The sequence below is a fragment of the Conger conger genome, chromosome 5 (genome assembly GCF_963514075.1).
Source record: "Conger conger chromosome 5, fConCon1.1, whole genome shotgun sequence".
Taxonomy (NCBI): Eukaryota; Metazoa; Chordata; class Actinopteri; order Anguilliformes; family Congridae; genus Conger; species Conger conger.
Window position 1 is genome coordinate 38,993,101 of NC_083764.1, and position 20,101 is coordinate 39,013,201.

A 20,101-nucleotide genomic window follows, 5' to 3' on the forward strand; every position below is an offset into this window, starting at 1 on the left:
GGGATACACTTTACTTTGTCTTTTTGCTACAGTATAAAACAGATTAAAACTTGACATTATGATTTCAAAGTCATTAGAACTAGCATACAGGTAATAAGAAACAATGGTATTTTATGGGACACAACCTTTCAGACTTGACCTCTTAAAACCATACTACTTGCAGAACACTATAATTCTCAGCTTTCGACAACTTTCAGGTTCTACTTGGAGGCATTGAATAAACATATAATCCTGAAAACCAAAAAAGTGAGACAATTCAAGCAAGGGATTTGTGTAAGAAGGATTTTTGTCCTCTCGTTCAGAATCCCGGAGAGAAGATAAGCAGACCACATTTGTTTTCCAGTACAACAAATTAGGATTAGAAGGATTCAGTGCTAGGGATTAGCAAAAGAACAGTCATGAGTAACACGGCTTTCAAGCAGTGAACGTGAGGGCATGGAGACTAATGAGAATGTAGTCAGTTGAGACTGCGTAAAACAGAGGCAGAGTGCAGCATTTAAAGTGATAAGCTAAGATGTTATTGCAGACCAATCATGTGAGTCCAAGAGCTAAACATGGGGTGGCCAGTAAAAGAGCTAGATTGGAGTGGCTATTATGCAGTGTATACTAGAATTCAATGGAGTGACATGTGGACTGAGACCTCTGTTGAATATTTTCTCAATTATATTCCAACAATCTTCTAGAAACCATCTATAAACAAATGTAAAAAGTTGTGTTTTCAATTGATCACTTTAGAAGTCCAGAACAAAGTCAGTGTAGACCATTGTAGTCTCACAGTTTTTTTTTCCTTCATGGATCTAAAAAAGTTTTTAAATGTTTCTTATACACCATTGGAAGCTCAACTCTGAATCTAAGATTGCCTTTAGTTTTCTCACCTCTGGTTTAACATTACGGCCATATTTTCCAGAATCAACTTTGTACGGCACATTGGTGCACATTGGTGCAATCACCTGTGTGCACCAATGTCAAAAGTGGCCAAAAGTTTTATTTTCCTAATCACCTGGTGTAGTAGTGTTAGTGATTTTGGGGATGCAAATTGTTAACACAAATAGTTTTTGCAAATCACATCACATATTGTGTTTGTCAGAATTCAACGGGCAAATAGAATGGGCGAAGCCAAGGTAATGTTGACAGTATAGAAAATATTTATTTACAGCAGTTTAGAAAGAATGTCATGAAAATCAATTATTGCCCTTGATTCTAAATAGTTTGGATCGGAACATGGTTGTCAGCCACTATGTGACTGGTTTTGCACACACATCTGCAAATGAATCCTGCATTTGACTCCAGGGTCAGTACGTAAAAAAATAAAGAAAATATTTAAGCATGTTGATATAACTAGGATAACTCTCAAATAGGACGCATATCTCATTTAACTGTATAATTATGGATGTAATTAAATTTTTATATCATATTTCAGTATATGCCACATTTTTATTGGGGTTGCTATAAATAAGAGATACAATTGTGCTTTGAGTTATTAATACAACGAAAGACATTTAGAATCGCACTCTCAAAAACCAAAGATTTTTTATAAAGCTTTCATGATGAAAAGAACAAATATTTACAGACATCTGCAGCACATTAGAAGCATCCTCAGAAATGAAGATCCTTGTTGCTTACAGAGTTTACAACTTTGCATTTCCAGAACATCAGAACTCATATCAGAGTTTGAATAAACGCATTTATGTTTTAACATTCCAGGCTTTAAAGCATTTTAAACAATGCAATTGGAAAACCTTTCACGACACAGTATGACCAACATGGATAAACGCTATCTGCTGATAACTGTACTTACTATTCATAACCAAGTGAAGGGTATAGTTGGCTTTGAAATTTTCTGAATTTTATTTTCTCTAAACCTCTCTCCCAGAACCACTCATTACTTTAGTCATCGGAAGATTAAGGGAAGCTCACACTCTAAGCCTATCAATTTAGCTTAAACCATTGCTGCCCAAAAATAAATGTGATTGTGCCACACATGTACGCTTAAAGAAAGCAAGTAAGTAAGCAACGGAAATGTGTGCACTTTTCGGTGGCAGGACATACATTCACATGGTGTATAAAACCCTTAAATTATACATCTTCTCTAAACAGAAGTTATTATGCTACCAATGTACCCATTCCAAGACCACCTTCAAAAGTAGTAATAAATACACAATGAAATCTCTTTCAATGAAGGATGGGTAATATTTGACATTAACTATATTCCATGATCCTATATAATACCTACTTGTTGTCATAAGCATGACATAAAACCTGGCATAACCAGTCATGAAAGCATATTACAATTTCAGACAGATGTCATAACACTGTCTGATATGTAAAATGTTCTGCATTTATCATCATTTTGTAGCACATATTTTGAGGCTGATCTATAAAATGTGCTGCACACATTATGACAGTGTTTTGGCGCTTGTGTTGAGCTGTAATACACTGTCGGGGCTGGTCACAGCACGTTATGTCATTCATACGGCAGCATTGCATAGGATTTAGAGCAGGGATCGTCAACTCACGGTCCTCGACGGCAAAGAACTGCTGGTTTTCCACCCTCCCTCTACCTGAGTCAGGAGTGAAAACATTCTGGTCAATCAGTAGCACTAATTCCCCGGGAGAAAAGAAAACCAGGGCTGGATTCGGATTTGAGCGCCAGAGTCGATGATCCTCGATTTTCGAGACTACGCTTCAAGTAAAGAATTACCACCATTATCGTTAAGGTTCTCTGGTGACGACGCGTGGCTGGCTCTCCCCGTTGGTTTCAGCTTTTGCCCTTGCCGATCTGTTCGCAGAGCATGGACAGGTGCTGTGTGAGCTTCACCATGAGGATGATGAGGGTGCCCCCGGCGAGCATGCATGAGGGCCAGAGGAGGGAGTGGAACAGCGCCCCCTGGCTGTACAGCCGCGTTAGGATCACAGTGTCCTGCCTCTCTTCCGGGTCGTAGTAGCAGGGCACTTGCTGCTGAGGCTTCAGATGCTCCGTTATGTTGGCGATCATCGTGTGCATGGCCACGTGGTCCTTTCTGCATTTGGGTACGTAGAAGCACTGGGGAGACAGATCACAAGGTAATAAATACAAATTAGCTGACGCTTTTATCCAAAGTGACTTACAGTCCACTAGACAAAGCAGGGGACAATCTCCCCCTTTAGCAATGCAGGGTTAAGGGCATTGCTCAAGGGCTCAACAGTTGTGCAGATCTTATTGTTGCTACACAAGGGCTTGAACTATTAACCTTCCAGATGCCAGTCACGTACCTTAGCCACTAGGCAACAGGCTGCCTCAAGATTTATTACCTTAGTGTTAATACATTCACCTTAGCCAGAGATGCTTTCAGTGAACAGAGCAAACTATTAAAATTAATGTGAAATTTGTCTGTTCAGAAGTGAAAATTTGAAATGTTACATTTTCACATGACAATTAAAATATTCACGAGACATTTTCACATCCGAAAACAAAGCATGTGACAGGAAATCATGTGAAATTCTACATTTTCACATGCAAGAGTATTTCAAATGACCTACAATTTTCTCACTTATAAATGGGATTCTTTTTATAGTTCACATATATAGCCTTCACGTATCGGGTGTTCACATGTGGTATTTGAACACCTGATTTTTTCCACAAGTGTGGTTATGTCAGTAAGAGTATTAGCTGGCTAACAATCTCAACAATCAAAGTATATGCGAAACCTTCCTTTGAAATAACATTTGAAAAATGCAATATACTTTTAAAATAATTGCTCATTATTTTTAATTGACAAAAAAATGTTTGTGCTCAAATGACTAAAATGAGCTGTTGCCTGGTTGTGGCAAAACTTTCCACACCCATGACTCATGTTTGCATTAAATAAGCAAACACATTTCCTGTGACTCACTCCTTTCTTGGTAGCCTAATACATGCTCATATATATGGGATTCAAATGTCATTAGGAACCCCACCATAAACCCCTTGTCAAACAATTTCTGTAAAAGTGTGGTGCTCAGTCCAGAATACAAATACTTCATTGACGGTGCAACCTTCCTCATATTAATATTTACAAATACAGTCTGTCTACGTCAGTAAAATCCTGCTGAGCACAGTCACATGAAGTACAAAAATACTGTACAGAAATATTAAAGGAAGGTATTGTATTAGGACACAGTATTCAATTGAATTTTTGTTGATTTGGATCAGAAAATAATGTGAAATATATTTGAGGAAATGCGTTTCATAGAATCCTAAAATCATTGTTATTGAGACCTGCAGGATGCCCATCAATGGTGGACATGGTCTTTAAAGAGTAAAAATATTCTGGCAATATTTGTTATTGTAAACAAACTTAAAATGGCGTCAATCACGGCAAGTTAATTCCGTATGAAATTAACTCAGTGATTCCATCCGATGCCTTCTGACTGAATCACTTCCGTGACAACATAAACAGTGTTTCCAAGGAAGGGGTGCAGACCCCCGATGCCTGACTTGCCTCTGAACTGGCTTCCTGCGTCTCCTCGTTGTGGGAGAGGCGGACCACCTTCCCGGAGGCGTTGAGGCTAACGAACACCTGCAGGCAGGGGTACTTTGAGCCTCTCCAGCAGTCTGAGCCGCAGCTATAGGTGCAGTTCATCTCCGCCGTGATAGTGGAGTTCAGGATGGTGCAGCTGGACTCCTCCGTCCATATGCTGACCATGGAGGGAGGAAGGAGATATGAGGAGGGATATTACCACCAACAAAAGAGCCAAGGGGAGGTAGTATAGCATGATATTTAACGTTCATATTATGTTTGGGGTCAATTTGGCCCCATTCAGTGTTTGACATCTCTTAAAAACTAGTTAGCCTTTTTTAATCTTGACACTGTATAATTTTTAATTTTCTAATTTGGTAGGATTAAATAGTAAACATGCAGTGAACATAATGCTTTGTTTTAAGAAGTTGTGTACCCTCTTTGATGTGCTGATGAAATTAATTCAGATAACATACAGTGAGGTTGGATGGATGGATGGATATTAAATATAGACTCTTTTTAAATATAAATTTCCAAAGGCTTTGTTACCCATAGTGTGCAGTGTATATTGTCTTATGTCTTCTGTACGCCTGTACTGTAGTACTGGAATAGAGTTACGTCCATTATTCTTTTATTTGGCTCTGTATTCTTTTTGTACAGTTTTATGACCCTTAAGACAACACAAGGGTTAAATCAGTGATTAAATACAGTAAACTCCATAATGTTAGGGACAACAATATATCAAATGGAGAGGGTATGTTAAATAGTTCTGTAATTTCTACCTGGTGAGACTAAAAAATACTACATACTGTATATACATACATATATACAGTATGTAGTATAATCACTGATTTATCCATATCCATATACAATCAGCTTTGGGTTGGCATAATTTTACCTTGCAACAAAAAAGGAATTTGGCTGGCAAAGAGCAAAACCACGGACTCAAGACTCCGATCATCGTGCTTGAATCTGTACACACATGGAGGCCGTACTAGCAACATTAAATCCAATCTTTCCAATAGAGGACCAGAAGCAAATAATTCTGATTCAACTATAACTTAAAACAAAATTTCATTATGGTTTCCTTGACCTTTATATCCAGGGTCCACTGTGCTGATGGCTACCTAGCATGATACTTGCAACTCCCTCAGTGATACAACCAGCATAAAACCATTGTTCTCTTCCCTTTTCCAACACCCAAGACTACTTAATGAGTGAAATAACCTTTTGTGACCCATCTCCTTATGAAATTACATCCTGCCATTTGTTCAAATTTAGAACCAAAAGACTTTTCACATGAGTTATATCAGCAGAACATACTGTAGGTGGCAATTAGTAAATACATAGAAATTCTGCACTGCTATCAGGAAATGTTTTTAGAGAGTTTTCATTGAAGGGGACAGCCAACCAGGTGATTTAGCAGAAGTAGAGACCCTTAAGGTGTCCAAGCCCAGAATTCACACAATGCTTGATACTCTAGTGCTGGGATAAGCCCTTTTTTGATAAGAGACCCCTGCTCAAGTCAAGTTATAATACTTGAAGGACAGAATGGCCTTTTCTTGTCTCTATGGAGTGTCTTCAGTAAGTTCCATTTGACTGGTGTGAATATCAATGCAAATGTATCTTATTAGAGTTATTTTGGCATGCATTGTTACCATATTGTAGCAATCACCCCTGGATCGAAGACATTATATTTTTTAATTCAAATACATGTCTGTGCTCAATTGATCTTGCGTAGTGCAACTGAGCCAACCAAGAGGACCAGAAGGTGAGGTTTGCACTTTTTGAGAGTACTCCTTAGATTCTAATAGACCAGATACGCATAGAAAAGTATCTGAATCCTAAACAATGATGTATTTGACCCTGATCTGACGTCAGCTCCTCCTAAGACCCTGCAGCTGTGTTACTGTACCTGTCTGAGTATGAGCGCACCATGGTTATTCCCAAGAGAAAGAACATCATGAACGAGGACAGGATCATGATCAGGCCCAGGAGAATGGCCCTGTCTTCTCCCGGCTTTAACGCAGTAACCGTTTTCTTCTTCTCCAGAAGATCGTACTCCCGGATTTTCTGGTAGATTGTCCTGGGGTTTTAAACACAAAAGTATGGCTTTCACTCCCATCTCCCAAAACAGACCTACGTCAAACACATATTTCAAACGCATGAAATGCGGGAAACTTTGAAAACTCTTTCCAGATCCTGTGAATTTTCCATTAGCCAAAATATTAAAGTATGGATGGAGGCCTTTGATGTTAATAGATTTTAAAATTGTCAAAAATCAGCATTTTTTCTAATCTAAAGAGTAAAACATTTCAAGCTTTGAAAGATTTTCAAAGCTGAGAAAAGATGTCCTCAATAACACTGTACTGCTTAACATTTTACTGTTCTTCATTACAACTTTGTCAAATATGTTTTGAAATATGCAGCACAATTTAAAAAAATGATTAAAGTAAAAAAAAAAAGAAATTGTTGGCTTCAAGTAATTCTTTAATCATAAAAATGTTTGCATTGTATTTTCCAAATTTCATTTATTTTACTCATTCAGATACAATTCACATCTTCACATGAATACCTTAGGCTCTACTATAGTACATATAATAAAGCTTTCTAGAATAAAAACAAGAAAAGCTTTGAGATATCGAGCACCTTACCTCCTTTCATGGCCGGCTCCCTGTGGCCCCTTGCTCCCCGTCAACAGGAACATCTTATTGGCCCCCGCAGCAGGCCGTCTGCTCAGAGAGACAGTCCGAAAGGAGTACTGAAAAGACCTGCAAAAGCGACATTCAGTCACCCACCGCAGTCAACCTCCCGCCCTAACTGAGAGCAGGTCACCGAGCGCGGCGATTTCACAGCAGCGCAAGCGAAGCACCTGCTTCACACCGCGAAACGTACGAAAACAGTAAATATTTGGATGCCATATGTCCGCCGTGGCTTGAAAACACCGGCCCTCCTGGAAGGCTAAACAAAGAGAGCCGTTTCGCTCCGTGTTTCCGCTCGAACACCGCGCTGTTCACAGACCGAGCCTTGGCAGGTGCCCGGCCCACTCAGCCGGCTTTTCATTTCCTGCCCGTTCATTTAATTTCAACAAAACTCATAGTGTGAGAAGCAGAATGATAATGAGGAGCCAGAAGAGGACCGCTGAGGCTTATTGATCCCCCGATCCGGTGGTGTACATGGAGAGTTTTTCCAAGTGCTCCAGTAACACACCATTGATTAGTCCCCAAGGAGCTCCTAGCAACAGGGTAACACAGGTGTTCCAAAGCATTAGTGGCTTTCAGCTATCTTGAGATGGCTGATGTTCTGAAACTCTTTGATATGTTAGAGCGGAACTCTCTCATTGATGCTGAGGTTGAGACAACAGAACCTCACCTGATAAATGCATCAGATTTCCTCTTCTGTTAAATGATTGAAATAAATCATTAATTTTCATGTTTGTTTAACAATTACACATTTTGTTCAGGTGAATGATGACCTCTAACCATGTTTGGCTACAAAAATTTTCTGCTAAAAAGTCTTGTTACTAGAAGATAAGTAATTCCATAATTGAAAAGTATCCTCACACAATAGCATCCCAGGCTAATTAGAAATGCAGATTAAAGAAATTCCAGTAGACAGAGCATTCATATTGACAGGAGAAGTCTTATAGCTAATTGTTTTTCAATTATGTCCAATAAAAATGTAAAAGTAGATGAAAAAACAGGCACCACTTGTTTGTTCCTATGACCTATTCATCAATCATTGAAAATTCCCACTTGGCATTACTGGGGCAACCCACACAAACAACAGGTCCCAAAAGGTATGAAGAGTAGTCTGCTAAAATGTAAATGTAGTTGATTAGTATAATAGTACTATTAGTGAAGATGATTGAAAGGTGAGAATCAAGAGATACCACCTGTCATTTAAAGATATTACAAGCATTTACTGTATGTGATGGCACCTGCGGCCATTGTAAATCCTTAATAGGAATAATTAATGGCAGAGCAGGAACACAAAAGGTCCATAATTTTAGCAGGTTATTTGTGTTTCATGGATGTCTTTTGAAATTAAGTATTTTAAGCCTCGCTTACAAGTGGTAGCACAGGTCGTTTTTAACTTTCATTTGCTGTTGTTGGGTAACCTGAGGACCTGAGAAATTCAAATAATTCAGAAGTTGCTTCTAACACAAGTATAGCCAGTATAGCTTTTCCCATACTAGTTTTCATTTCAGTATGGCTTGGCCATACAACTTTCTGTTCACAAGTAAAGCATTTTTGCCATTGGTGTGAATGAGTGGTCGTTCAACTAATAGTATCCCTTGTCCACTCGACCACTCCCAGTCCATCCCCAGCACATTGCGACTGAAAGGGCAGGATTGTTCTTTGTTTGAGCGCCAAGAACGCAGTGTGTAGGTATTACCTGTTACCACATCATAGAACATGGATGTGAGGTTGGATTTTAGGAGGCAAACAAACATAAAACTATTTACAAAAGTACAATATCAGAATATACACAGACCGAAAGCACTATGATGTCTGCTGTACCATCAAACTTGAACGCACCCACGCGGAAATAAAACTGTTATACAAACTCCTATATAGACATATCCTACAGTAATGCTCAACAGCTGGATAAATACCCTCAAGATTAGCAAAAACATACACTCAGTGAGTGCTTTATTACATATTTATTATACTTATTTTTTAGACTTATTGGTGTTCTACTGCAGTAGCCAATCCAGAGGGTTGACTACATACCACTGTTGTAATGCTTTGTTGGTGCTGTTGTTGCATTACGGTCACCTTCCTTGTCATCTTTGACCAGCCTGGCCCTTCTTCTCTGACCTCTCACAATAATAACACGTTTTTGTTGGCAGAACTGCTGCTCATCAAACTCTAGAGACTGTTGTGCATGAAAATCCCAGGAGATCAGTAGTTTCTGAAATACTCAAACCTGTCTGGCACCAATAATCATTCCACGGTCAAGTCACTCAGATCACATTTCTTCCCTATTCTGACATTTGGTCTGAAAAACAGCTGAACCTCTGCATACTTTTATGCATTTAGTTGCTGTCACATAATTGGCTGATTAAGTATTTCAAATAACAAGCTGGTGTGCAGGTCTACCTACTAAAGTGGTCACTGTAACCCATCCCTGTGGTGAAAGCTTAGTCGGACAAAGATTCTCCTGCAACACCGATGCTCATTAGATGGTAACACACATCTGTATATTGATTCTGCTATACGAACGCAGTGATATTCCTAAACTATCCGTCATCTGAATATGACACATTATACCTGGTCGGAAAGGAAACCCTGTACAAGAAGCTTACCATGTTTTACATTAGTTCAGTACTGAAATGACCTAGCAATGCATTTACCAACAACACACCAAGGGGTTTCATCCCCCTACCCTCTGAAAAGGCTCTATATCCCTCCATATGGACTTTCAAGGTTACCAACAAGTTTAATACATTAAATGTTACCACCTGAACTTATAGGCCAGCGGAGGATGGGTATGCCCCTATGGCTGGGTTCCTCCCAAGATTTCTCACCACTGTTTGAGGGTTTTTCTCCCCATAAAGAATTTGTTTACCTCATAGGCTATTTGGGGGCTGCACGTATTTTTGTATTTTTTCTTCCCTTCTGTTACTCTGTAAAGCGTCTTTGTGACAGACTTCTGTGAAATAAATATACAAATAAAATTTTATTGAATAGTGATGCGATAATTCTGAATGCTTAACACCTGGATATGAGAATAGATTATTTGGAGCTCATCAAAAGACTGTCTGCAGGATGGAAAGCCAAAGCTGTCAGATGTGTCTGTCATCTGCAAGGCCTGCAGGATGGCCCTGAATACCAGTCAGTGTTATTTTTGGTATGGCTTCAGCAGCTCCCCCTCCATCCAAAAGCAAAAGTTAACATTGTTAACAAGCTATCATTTAGATTTTTAAACTCTAAGGGTAAGTTGATAGTTTATCATTGTGTTGTCATTGTTTTGGGATAAAAAAGAAAAGAAAAGCAGGCCATATGGATATGAATGGTACCTCAAAATTGCAACTGAGTTAGCACCATTAAATGATACAAAATCGCCTTATAGATGCAATCATACAAAAATGAATATATTTTTAAAAGGTGAGCATTTTTATGAGGTCATACAAATGGACAGGAAGTGATGTACCTGCAACTCAAATCAGAGCCAACAACCCATCACTCGCTTATTACATTCATGCTGACCTTACCTATGCATTTTCTTCATCAGTAAGAAAGGGGGCATATTTCTATATTAAATAGTAGTTACATGCAGACCATATATCCATAATCCAGGGATAGTTTAACAGCTTTTACCTATGATTTAAACCTGCAGCATTCTGTTCTGTCTGCCTCATTTGTCCCGGAGGATATTCAAGGATAGAGAACTAACCGTAGTCAGTGACCGATGCTGCAAAGGGCAATTTGTGTCACTTTCAACAGTTTTTTTAGTGCTGTGGCCTTTTGTTGGCAATGTTTAGTCATGCAGCCTTCATTGTCAAGCCCCAGTTCTTTCTTTAGTTGTGCATGTATGTGTTCTTGGTTTCCCTGCACATGTTCATGTTGTTTGTTTTGTTCCAATATACTAAAATGATATATAATTACGTCTGAACACTGAGATGGCCATTGCAAAACATGGATATTGTTTTAACTTAGCTTCTTCTTATGGATTTTGATGTATGTTTGGAGTCACTGTCCTGCTGAACAGGTCTACATACCACTTAGCACGTTAAGGGCAATAATAAAACAATTGAAAATATGGTTGCACACTTGCTAGGAACAGGACACAAGGAGGAAGATGGTGAAGTTTGGTTGCATCTTGGTCACAAAAAGAACCATAAAATGCCATCTCCACACCAACTCTTTAGAAGGGTGGCCTTACTGAGCACAAAAAACAAAACCAAGCATCTGAAGTTTGGAATCATGGCACTGGAATTACTGGAAGAGTTATCTGGATTGGAAAATCTGGTTGTCTCTGCTAGGAAGCAAGTAATTGGACAGTTGGCTTCTCAGCTGCATGTACCACCGCATGTCACATCGCGCGTAATGTGCACGTCTCACGAACTGACTAGCTATCTGTAGTCATCAGAGGTCGCAGGAATAGCTACTCTTGGGTATATCTGTTTACAGCCTAGGGACCCAAGCAGACCAACCTAGCTACGGCTGTGCTCGACATGAATGAACTACCATGCGGAGGCGAGGGATTTACCAACATAGGTCTACGGGTGCTATACGCCGTGATACATTAAGTGGAAATAATCATCCTCCCTAGACCAGTTCTAGGGGGTAAACCACGCATTCCCTGTATAACTTTGAGTGTCAGTAAGCGAAACCAAACAGATCAAGTTTTAACAATTTATTTTACCAGGCAGGTTACATACACGTAATTACATACTAGTTCCAAATCAAAAAACATCACAACGGAAACCAAATTACGGAGTCTTAAAAGTCATACCTGGTAATAAAAGCTACATACGGGAGTCTGGCTACAGACACCCTGTACGTAGAAATTACGTGCACTGTGTGCACGGGAGGCTGATTGCATTCTCCCAGATTGCTTAGTTCACTGTCCTTAAATCCAAAATCTGGCCTTTGATGTTAACCCTAAGAATGGGTCACCCATCTGTAATTTGGAGCCACACCTCCCCAGGAAGCGCAGGGGGGTTGAGGTACATGGCTTTCACTGGGGCAGAGCTCCACACAGTTTTTCCTCTGGTTCCTGGTTGGTTATGATGTCCAGGGTTTGCTGTTGCAGAAATAAAACCATTGCACCAGTCGCACTGAAACAATCAGAATAATACCAAACATGAATATTATCTAAACTGACTTTGTCATGAAACATCCAATGCTGTACACATCATTTAGTGACTGAGTAAAGAGGGAGAGAGCAATGAAGGGGGGTTCAGGAGAAGGTCAGGGCCTAACAGGATGTTGCCCCGTCGTAACGAGTTTTACGGCTGGAGGCCTGAGTCTTCCCCCACAGGCTCCTGCCCGTATGGGTGCGGAGATAGTGGGGGTTAATGGTGCATGCTCCTTAAATTACTTTACAGCCACATTTTGCCACAATACCAGAGGAAGCAGCAAGCTGACCAGCCCTGAGTGATAATGCCAGATATTAATAATTTAATACTCTTACACACCCAATATGGATGTTAATATAGTAGAGCCTTAGAGAACCGAACATTTCGGGAATGAAAGTAGTTCAGAACACTGAAACTTGTGACGTTAAGATCAGTTCCTTGTCTAATCTTAATACCATTTCTTTCTTCTTCTTTTTTTTACAATTAATAGTGCATTTTGTAGGCATAATATTATACTTCCGATTCTATACCCTGTTTGGCTGACTAGGCTTTCTGAGATTCAGTTCTCTGAGGTTCTACTGCCTCAGCTGACAGTCTGCACTTTCACATCATAATTATTGTTTCATTTCAAATCCAATGTGGAGAAGTACAGAGCCAAAAGATACAGAAATTGTACCTCTGTCCAAATACTTACTGACTGCATGGTATATTATTATGTATTAGCCATAAAATTAAAGGTAAGAGATGGCAGGTTAGGTGGCTGTTCAGAACTGAATATCACCCTTCTGAAAAGTGTAGCTTGTGGGCTACATATTGGACATTACACAGCTCCATTACTCTCTAAATCAGGCACAATGTGATTATCCTTGACCTCTCTGCAGTATTTGACACGGTTCACCACCCCCTTCCCATACATTCTTCTCCAACCACCTTGGGGATTTGTGGCATATTCGCTTTGATAGTCACTCCATCCAGATTGAATGGGAGACATGGTTTTTGAAACCTCATAGCCTCACTGCAGGTGTTTCTCATGGCTTGGTCATTGGTCCACTCCTCTTCTCTCTCTATGCTCTCATATCTTTCCATAGTTCGTTTTTTCACAGCTACGCTAATAACACACAAGCTCTCTCTTTCCATCCCTCTGAGACACTGGTCTTTCCCTGCTTCTCAGCCTGTACTTCTCTCAACCAACAGGAACCTTAGAGTAGAAATTAAATGTCCATTGGGGGTGCTAAATGGAAGCTTACACTGAGGAGAGAGGTGGCACGTTTGCTTGGGAGATGGCCCTGCTCCCTTCCACCCATAGTGATTTAATTTTAAAACTAGCAAAGGATACCTGTGAGAACATAATCTTGGTTCTGCAAATAAAAGCTGTTAAGAGTTATGTATATGCTATTAGACTGGACTGTCTATAACCTTGCCAGGCTCAAGTTATTCCCCTTCTCACTTCCCTTCCCCGGCTGTAGATATCAGCTCATGTCAAATTCAAGACCTTGGTGCTAGTCTATTGGAACAGCTAATGAAACCGCTTCTTTATATCTTCAATCATCAGCAAACCCAACAGCAGCCAGCTCTCTCCATTCTGCCACCCCCTGGGTACCTGGCCTGCATTGCCCACAGCAGTGAGTTCCACAAGGCTGCCAGCTATATAGTCATTACTACTGCACTGGTAAAGGTGACTACTCTTGTAGGAGCAAATTGTGCGATAACTAGCCGCCCAACACAACATGAGGTTGATTTTTCAATTGTCTCGGCCACCTATTTTAGTTACAATCCTGTTGGTCAGATATTTTTATAGACCTCTCGGCCATTAAAAGTAATACAAATTGCAGCATGCCTGATTCATGCAAAAGCGTCACATCTAGCTGTCTAGCTCAAACTGCGGCTCATAGAAAATGAATGCTGCTAGGTGCATGAGGCTAACAAATCCTAGCTACGCTACCACTTTGATTGCCTATCATTCAGCAGTTGGTTAGCACTGATATTGGCAATGTAGCCTACTGGTAGTGTGCCAATTTTCCTGGCCTAGTGCAATCTTCACTTCGCGATTTTACAGCTCCTTAAGAATATATTGCTTTGCCCATTCATGGACAGCCATGTTACAGCGCAAAAATATGGTGACTTCTGTAGCTTGATTTACATAAATAACAGGGGTGCCTCTTGAAGCCGTTAATAACAAGGCAATTTATCTTCTTATGGCTGGTTCGGAAAGTACATACTGTAGTAGCACTTTTACACATTTACACTTGTCTTAATTAATTTTGACAAAAACAAATTCAATGCATTATGATATACATACTGTATGTCAACACACCCTCGTAGTATTTGAAACCCTCAAAGTATTTGCAATTGTCAATGCCCTCTTTTAAGCACCACACAAATTATTTTAATTAAAGGAAAACCAAGCTATGGTATTTTATTTAAAATTGCCGATGAAAGATTGCAGTATAAAAAATAGTATTCGGGCAGCACTACTAAGTAGCTAAACAAGCTGTATACTATACAGGGGAAATTAATCTGTTACCCTGCATTACAGTTTGTGTGGGTGGTGGGAGGATGTCAGGGTGACATGCCACACATTTCACAGGCATAATTTACAGTCATGCCAGTCAGCCCATCCTGTTTGAAGTCCTGGCAGGCAGAGGAGATGTAGAGCACTACTGTGATTGTGCGGGACACATTGAAATGGCAGGTGTTAGACTATTTTAGTGTTGTGAAACAGGGTGAGGTCAGTCTTTAGATCACTAGGGAAATGTTTTCTCTCGCCAGGTCTGCCTACTGTTACCCCGTGACACAACAGGGGCTAAACTCACTTTAAAATGGGCTTATCTGTATCATGTATGCATTACAGTGCACCAAGACATCACCATTTAGACATCACACTTCTCACTGTAAGATTAGGCCTTGATGCATTGTGAGTCAAAGTAAAAGATTAATGTCAGTGCTTGCTACATTGCTACATTCAGGCTAATATCCTGGGGTCCACTGTAAAAACTTCACTTTTCCAAAATACTGTTTTCCAAGATTCAGTTACAGTACTGACCCTTTAAAATCTATTTTTTTTTTACCCTTCAAAGTGATTGCAACACAATACTTATTCAGTATTGTCAGTATAACAAAGACTGACATTATTCATTGGGGATAAAATACTCATCTTCAAATGTGCCGATGAACTGCTCACAATGTCTGCATGACAATTATGGACAATTACGTTGGATAGGTTTAACTCCTTGACAAGGTATTGGGTATGCTTTCCAGATCATTGATTCTGCTTTCAAGAAAGACTAACTCTAATGTTGCTGTCAACTCAATTAAATGTACTCAACTAAATGTACATTTACTCATATTTAATCTCATAATGGATAGTCAACAAACATTTGTCGCTGAAAAAATTACAATGTAGAGGCAGTCATGGGAATAGATTTACACAACAAAATATCACATAAATATCACAAATATCACAAAATCGCACACCATAAGTGCAGGCAGCAAAGTAAAATGTTCTGTGTTTGATGAACTCATACAGTATACATGTGGTCACGCATGAACTCTGTTAGACTTGAATTAAAACCGGACATTTTATTGTGTTTAGGCTAGATATAATAATTGTAGCTTTTTAAAGTATTGTCTTATAATATTTATTCACCAAAATTCTATGTCACTCACACTTGACAAATTATGTGTATATACAGATGTCAGCATGCATATGATAACTAAACCAAAGTGTAGCCCTGTCGTATTGATACTACACACACTTCTGTTATTGCAGCGCCATATATGCTGTAAAACTGCACTGACACACTACAATGGGTGATATCCCATTAATTTAAAATTAACCACCCGCCGGTTTGCTGATCTTAACAGAAGGAAAGCAACACAACAAATGGCACAGTTCTTGAATGCATTCGGGATAGCTTTGAACATTACATATTTTACACAGTCTGTTACCATGACAAGCCAATTCAATTAAAAGCTCTCTGAAACAGTGCTGTTCCTATTTTGAGTCACCAGCTTGAGTGGTGAAAATCCTGTATTTGACCATGCTATCAAAATATTGTCATCGGTATAATTTTAAATGACATGTAAAGCAATGTTTAAAGTACTATTAGAAATCATCTGAAAAATGTGTATGTTGTATATGCAAGCATGCATCATAGTTTTGCAACTGGAAGTTGGACACTAACATATTTCAGCTAATTATATAAAAAAAATGAATAAATAGCTATTTTTAATTTTCACAACCAATTCTTGAAGACTTTTCAAATACACAAATTCTAATTCATACAAACATTGATAGCTATTCAGTGAACAGCTTCAAATACACTTTTATATATGTTTGACCGAACAAAGAAAATATATTCAGCACAATACAATACAATTCAATACATTTAAAGGATCTATAAAAGCTATGCTGTGAGATTTGTAGTACATAACTGCATGGTCTTCAAAGACAGGTTCTAATCATCCAGTAAGTCACCACAAAAAGTTACCTTTGGTGCATGTCTCCCCCTTTGTTGACAAATTCCCCCTCACCCTCCTCTTGTGACAGGAAGTATTGTGTTATCATTAAAACTTTTGGCAGATTTTCACCATTTGAAATCATATGCCTTAAATCCAGATTGATCCCTCTTTCAATCTCCAAATGGACAACAGAAAACAACAGAAATACGCTCTGCACGATAGCAGCCTCCCCTCAATAGGAGTGCCAAGTTCAGTGTCAAAACAGTCTCACCAGGTACACAATGCAGCTTGATTAGGATCGGAACACGCAATTTACTATTTTGGGATGAATGTATTAATAAAGGCATCGTGAAAGACATACCTGTTGGCGCAGCTGCGAATGAATGCTGTCAGCACAAGCTCATAGTTGCAATGCTCATAGCAAATATTGGTCTTGTCCTCAGAATGCTCTAGCTTCAACATTTAGCATTTAGCAAATCGTCGCTCAACAGTTTGTTCAATAAATTCCCACTCTCATTCATTAAACGTGTGCATTTCCATGCATATTCAAATAAACAGGAAATGTAGCCTCTATGAATTATGGCGAGCGGGTCACAGGGGGGTCAGTCTATGCTCCAAGGGGGTCGATGCCGCTCCATTTTGCAGATTGCCAGGACCTTACTTAACATGCCAACCAGGAATAAAGTGATTTACATGCCATTTTCTACACACGTTTGTCAATAGTGCCTCTTGCCATGGAGAGCCCTTGACAGCCACCATTAATCGGCAAATTTAAACCTACTGCTGTGTTCCTGGTGCACGACTTCAACTCAGGAAGTTCTGCTACAAGAAAAAACATTGTCTCTGAAAAATACTGTCACGATGCTGAAACTATAGCAAATTCCAGGCCCTTTAATACAATTAAACTACACATAATTACTCCAAATCCTAAGTAATGCTGGAAATCTCAAGAGATTACTGAATATCAGTTTTTACAGCTGCTATGTATTGGTTGTCATAAAACAAATTGACTGAATTGAATATAAATCCATGCTTGAAATGCCATTGCTTGTCCAAATGTGTGTCTTCTGGTGAGATCAACTCATTTGATCCTGATCAGTTGCCCATGTTTCTTTCATACTGCAGCTGACTAATAGCTGTTCACTTTGTTATAACAATGGTGTATCGAAACACAAGGATATTTAGTCATGTATGTGACCAAATTTTTGTCTTTGCAGAATAGTTACTGTACAACAAAAAAATTGGACAGTACAGACTTGTTATGAATTTGTGAAAATTAATGACTACTTCTAGAATGATACAGAAAGAGCAAGGATAAAAACAGAAGCTGACCTGTAAAATATCTTTCAAAAGAATTACAAAACTCCAGCATTAAGTTAATGATTGGTACCCCTGTTATAAGTGGATAGCATACTCCCAACATACATCCTTAGGCTGTAACTAAAGTGTAGTCAAACACAAACTTATGAATTAAAATGTAAACAAACTCACAAAGTTATGAGACCCTGCATACAATACCAATCAATGAAGCATCCCTAACCTGGATAATGAGCTAGTAATAAGCCTTTGACGATGCTTACTGAGGTAAAAAATGTACCTTTATGGGTGTTCTTGATGTCCACTGTCCAGTCTGGCTTAGCAAATGCGAAAATTTGAATCCTTTCAGTAATTTTGACTTCCTCTCTGCACCACAAAGACCACTCTGCTTCTGAATGAATCGGGAAGCTATTAAAAGGCCCGTTGCCATCGTAGATTTGCGACTCCGGCGAAGTTTGCCGGTGGACGAAATTGAGGTGAATGGTGGTTTAATCAACACTTAAAGAGATGCGAGTACGGCCACCCTGCAGGGCCATGACTTTGCGGTCTTTGCTCACAGAGGGTACGGAGCAGAGGCAAGGAGAGCCATACTTTAATTAGTGCCGGGGCTCTGCACTGTGGCCAAAGTACAGAGACGCGGAAAGGATAACCGTTATTAATGGCCGTGCGCACCTCCGAGTAACTGGCACGTCGGAAGAATAATTACGAGTGTGTGTGTCCTCCCTTATCTGTGACTTTAATGACTGCTGAATCTGCAGTCTGTGAAGAAAAGGTGGTTTGGTAGGGGGGGGAAAGAACAGGTCGGTCTTGGGAGAGAAAAAAAAAAACTGACACCTCAGCGCATGGTGGGGTTTTTTTTTAAGGAAATTCTGTCTGTGCCAGAACAGACATCCTCCTGAAATTGTTCCAGTTTATCTCTTTCATTTTGCTCTACAGGACATGCTCCAGAGCCCACATTTACTGCTGAGCAAATGGGAACAATTTATGAGCATTAAAATAAAACATACTATCGTGCTTCGAGCGGCACCTGCAATGCAGTGCTGTTCTGCTTTGCAGTTATTTTCACTGAACACGCGTTCTTGCTATTTTAAATGCATGTTATGTTGCGGTCACACTTACACCACCACATTGTAGTCAAAAAGTTAACCTCCAGATTTTTTAACATACTTTTTTATGAAAATTGTTTATATTTAAGTATCTTTTTATTTTAAAGCCAGCTAAAGTGTAGTCCCCGAGGAGAACCTTCAAACAAATCCTCTCCCGTATTCTTTAACCCTTCAATAAACTCACTTAATGGACACAGATACTGATTAACCATCCTATTATAATTGGGATCAATTTGATTGACCTCTCTTAAAAACCTGTTAACCCTTTTTTATATTGATACTGTATTTTATAATTTTCTCATTTGGTGGGATTAAACAGTAAAAATGCAACAAAGTTAATGCTATGCGAAGTCCTGTACCGACTTGGCACGTGTTGTGCAGTGAGACCCTCTGTAACTGTATCAAATGTAAGAAAATATACAACCAAATGTATTTTTCTTTGTGAATGATTATGGTGGCACTTTCTCATACAGGTGCCCAACTTTCTACTGTTCCTTAGGCTCTAAAATGAGATGCTTCACACAGATCTTTTCATATTTATGGATAACAGGATAGGAATTTGGGAAGGCGACACACTACGTGTCAATATCTTTCCATTACAATATGTTTGTGTTTATTTCTACTGTTGGGTTCAATTTGACCCCAAATGTAAAACCGGTCATAAAATCTGAACATAATAGGGGAGTTAATGACAACGTTAGTTCAATATTCTCATTAATACACTCACTGAGCACTTTATTAGGTTAATTCGATTAATCTTGCAGTTATCTAATCAATCAATCATGTGGCAGCAGTGCAATATATAAAATCTGCAATTAAAGTTCACATCAACCATCAGAATGGGGAAATAAATGTGATTTCAGTGATTTTGACCATGGCATGATTGTCAGACAGGCTGGTTTGAGTATTTCTGTAACTGTTGATCTCCT

General features: G+C 39.2%; 1 protein-coding gene across 2 annotated transcripts in view; it reads right to left on the reverse strand.

Annotated features, from left to right (window-relative positions):
- Positions 1-1,178: 1,178 nt before the first annotated feature.
- LOC133129621 (calcium-activated potassium channel subunit beta-2-like) overlaps positions 1,179-20,101 on the reverse strand; it is a 32,325-nt gene continuing 13,402 nt past the window's right edge. For both annotated transcript variants that reach the window (XM_061243834.1, XM_061243833.1), the window contains exons 2-5: positions 7,133-7,249; positions 6,394-6,564; positions 4,461-4,656; positions 1,179-3,043 (exon numbers count right to left, since the gene is read on the reverse strand). In XM_061243834.1, the coding sequence (XP_061099818.1) occupies positions 2,759-3,043; positions 4,461-4,656; positions 6,394-6,564; positions 7,133-7,249 (769 nt within the window). In that variant the 3' untranslated portion in view covers positions 1,179-2,758. The remainder of the gene's footprint in view (positions 3,044-4,460; positions 4,657-6,393; positions 6,565-7,132; positions 7,250-20,101) is intronic.